General features: G+C 55.1%; 1 protein-coding gene across 2 annotated transcripts in view; it reads right to left on the minus strand.

Annotated features, from left to right (window-relative positions):
* The window catches only part of Srcin1 (SRC kinase signaling inhibitor 1), a 68,696-nt gene extending 67,992 nt beyond the window's left edge, over positions 1–704 (minus strand). The window contains exon 1 of one of the 2 annotated variants that reach the window (XM_031351642.1): positions 447–704. In XM_031351642.1, coding sequence (XP_031207502.1) covers positions 447–468 — 22 coding nt within the window. In that variant the 5' untranslated portion in view covers positions 469–704. The remainder of the gene's footprint in view (positions 1–446) is intronic. The other variant, XM_031351643.1, reaches the window with a different exon arrangement.
* Between the last annotated feature and the right edge of the window lie 999 nt (positions 705–1,703).

The following is a 1,703-nucleotide window of genomic DNA, read 5'->3' on the forward strand; positions in this document are numbered from 1 at the left end:
AAAAAAAAAAAAAAAAAAAAAAAAAAAGCACTCCGGGTGCTTGGAAGCAGGTCTTGAGGCTGGGGAGGGGACGAGAGAATAGGGGATCGCTTCAGCCAAGGTGACCTCGGAGCGCCACACTTGTTCTACGCCTGGAGAGTCGAGACCCCAGTATACCCCTCTGTGGTCGCGCCCCCTCACTTCTGCCCCTCCCCCTCCCTCAGCTGCCACTGGGCCGGGGACCCGGCTCCCAGGCGCCCCCTGCTGGACGTCCTCCTAGCCCCTACTTCGGTTTCCCGCCCCTACCGCAGGCGTGAGCAGGTAATGCAAGAGATTGAGGAGACACTGATCCCTCCTGAAGTGGACCCCAAAGTAGGCCGCTCCAGACTGTCTTCTCACGCCTCTTCTGGCACCTCCAAGGCAGCCTATACAACAGGCAGGACCCTGGTTCCCCTTACTGGGCCTACCTGTTGATGAGGACTTCTCCATCTCCAGCTTGACCCAGACACACAATGATGACCTTTGGTACTCAGGCTTCTCCTTGCTTCCTTCCCGAGGGTTCTGTGACCAGTTTCTTCTGACCAGTTTCTTCTCTCGGAGGCTTCTTTTCAAGAGGGGCAGGTGGGCTGAGCTTTGCTGCCAGTTTTATTTACTCCTGGCATTCCCAAAGGCAGTTCAAGATGGTCAAGAAAATGCCACCCAGTGCCTGCATCTCTTCCCTACAGGCCTCCTGGCAGAATGACTGGCAGACAGAGCTCAGGAGAGGAGACCCCACCCCAAGTGGCCCAGATGACAAACCGGTTTCCCCACTTCTTGATCTACCCAGTCCCAGCCTTAATCTGGGCTCTCCTGCTTTTCTGCCCGCCCCTAGGCCTGCCTCTGAGCCAGTTGCATGCCCAGCTAGGGGCAAGGTCCCAAATGCCCCTTACAGATCAATGTCCACTTCCACTAACTCAGGTGGCAGGGCAAGGCAGTGGGAGGGGACTCGGCTCCAGCCGGTCATCTCAGGAGGGCAGCCAAGAGCTGTGTCCTGGACACACGGTCTGGGCACACAACCCTAGTAGTTAAGACCCTGACTTCTCTTCTAGGCCAGCTGCTTCTCCCTCTGCCAACTGGATGGTGCCCATCTTTTGGCCTCTGGGCACTCACTGGGCACCCTTCCAGCTCCCTGCCTGGCTGCCTGCCCAAGATAGGCAGCAGTACCCAGCGGGCCTTGTGCACAGGAGGGGCTCACAGCTAGTAAGCCTTGAGCCTGGCACACACCTCTCCTCCCTTCAGACCTTCACATTGCTCTATAAGACCCCTCTGCCTTCGGGGTCTTCCCAATCCAGAATCACCCCCGCCCAAGGGACAAAATGTCATCCTGTCCCTGTTCTGTGCCCATCCAAGGGGAAGAGCATCATCAGACCTTAGCCAGGGTCTCTAATTTAGTCTTACCATATTAGCCACATATTAGAAATAAAGGTGCACATCTGTTATCCTAGATTTAGGAGGCAGAGGCAGGAGGATCAACATATTTGTGTTGATTTAGGCCAGTCCAATCTTCATACGTGAGTTCTAGGCTAGCCTGGAATACATGGTGAGACCCTGCCCAAGAAACAAAACAAAATGGAAATAAAAATAAGGCTTCAAGAAGTGTAGAGAAGCCGGACAGTGGTGGCGCACGCCTTTTATCCCAGCACTTGGGAAGCAGAGGCAGGTGGATTTCTGAGTTCGAGGCCAGC

This window comes from Mastomys coucha, unplaced genomic scaffold (genome assembly GCF_008632895.1).
Source record: "Mastomys coucha isolate ucsf_1 unplaced genomic scaffold, UCSF_Mcou_1 pScaffold5, whole genome shotgun sequence".
NCBI lineage: Eukaryota > Metazoa > Chordata > Mammalia > Rodentia > Muridae > Mastomys > Mastomys coucha.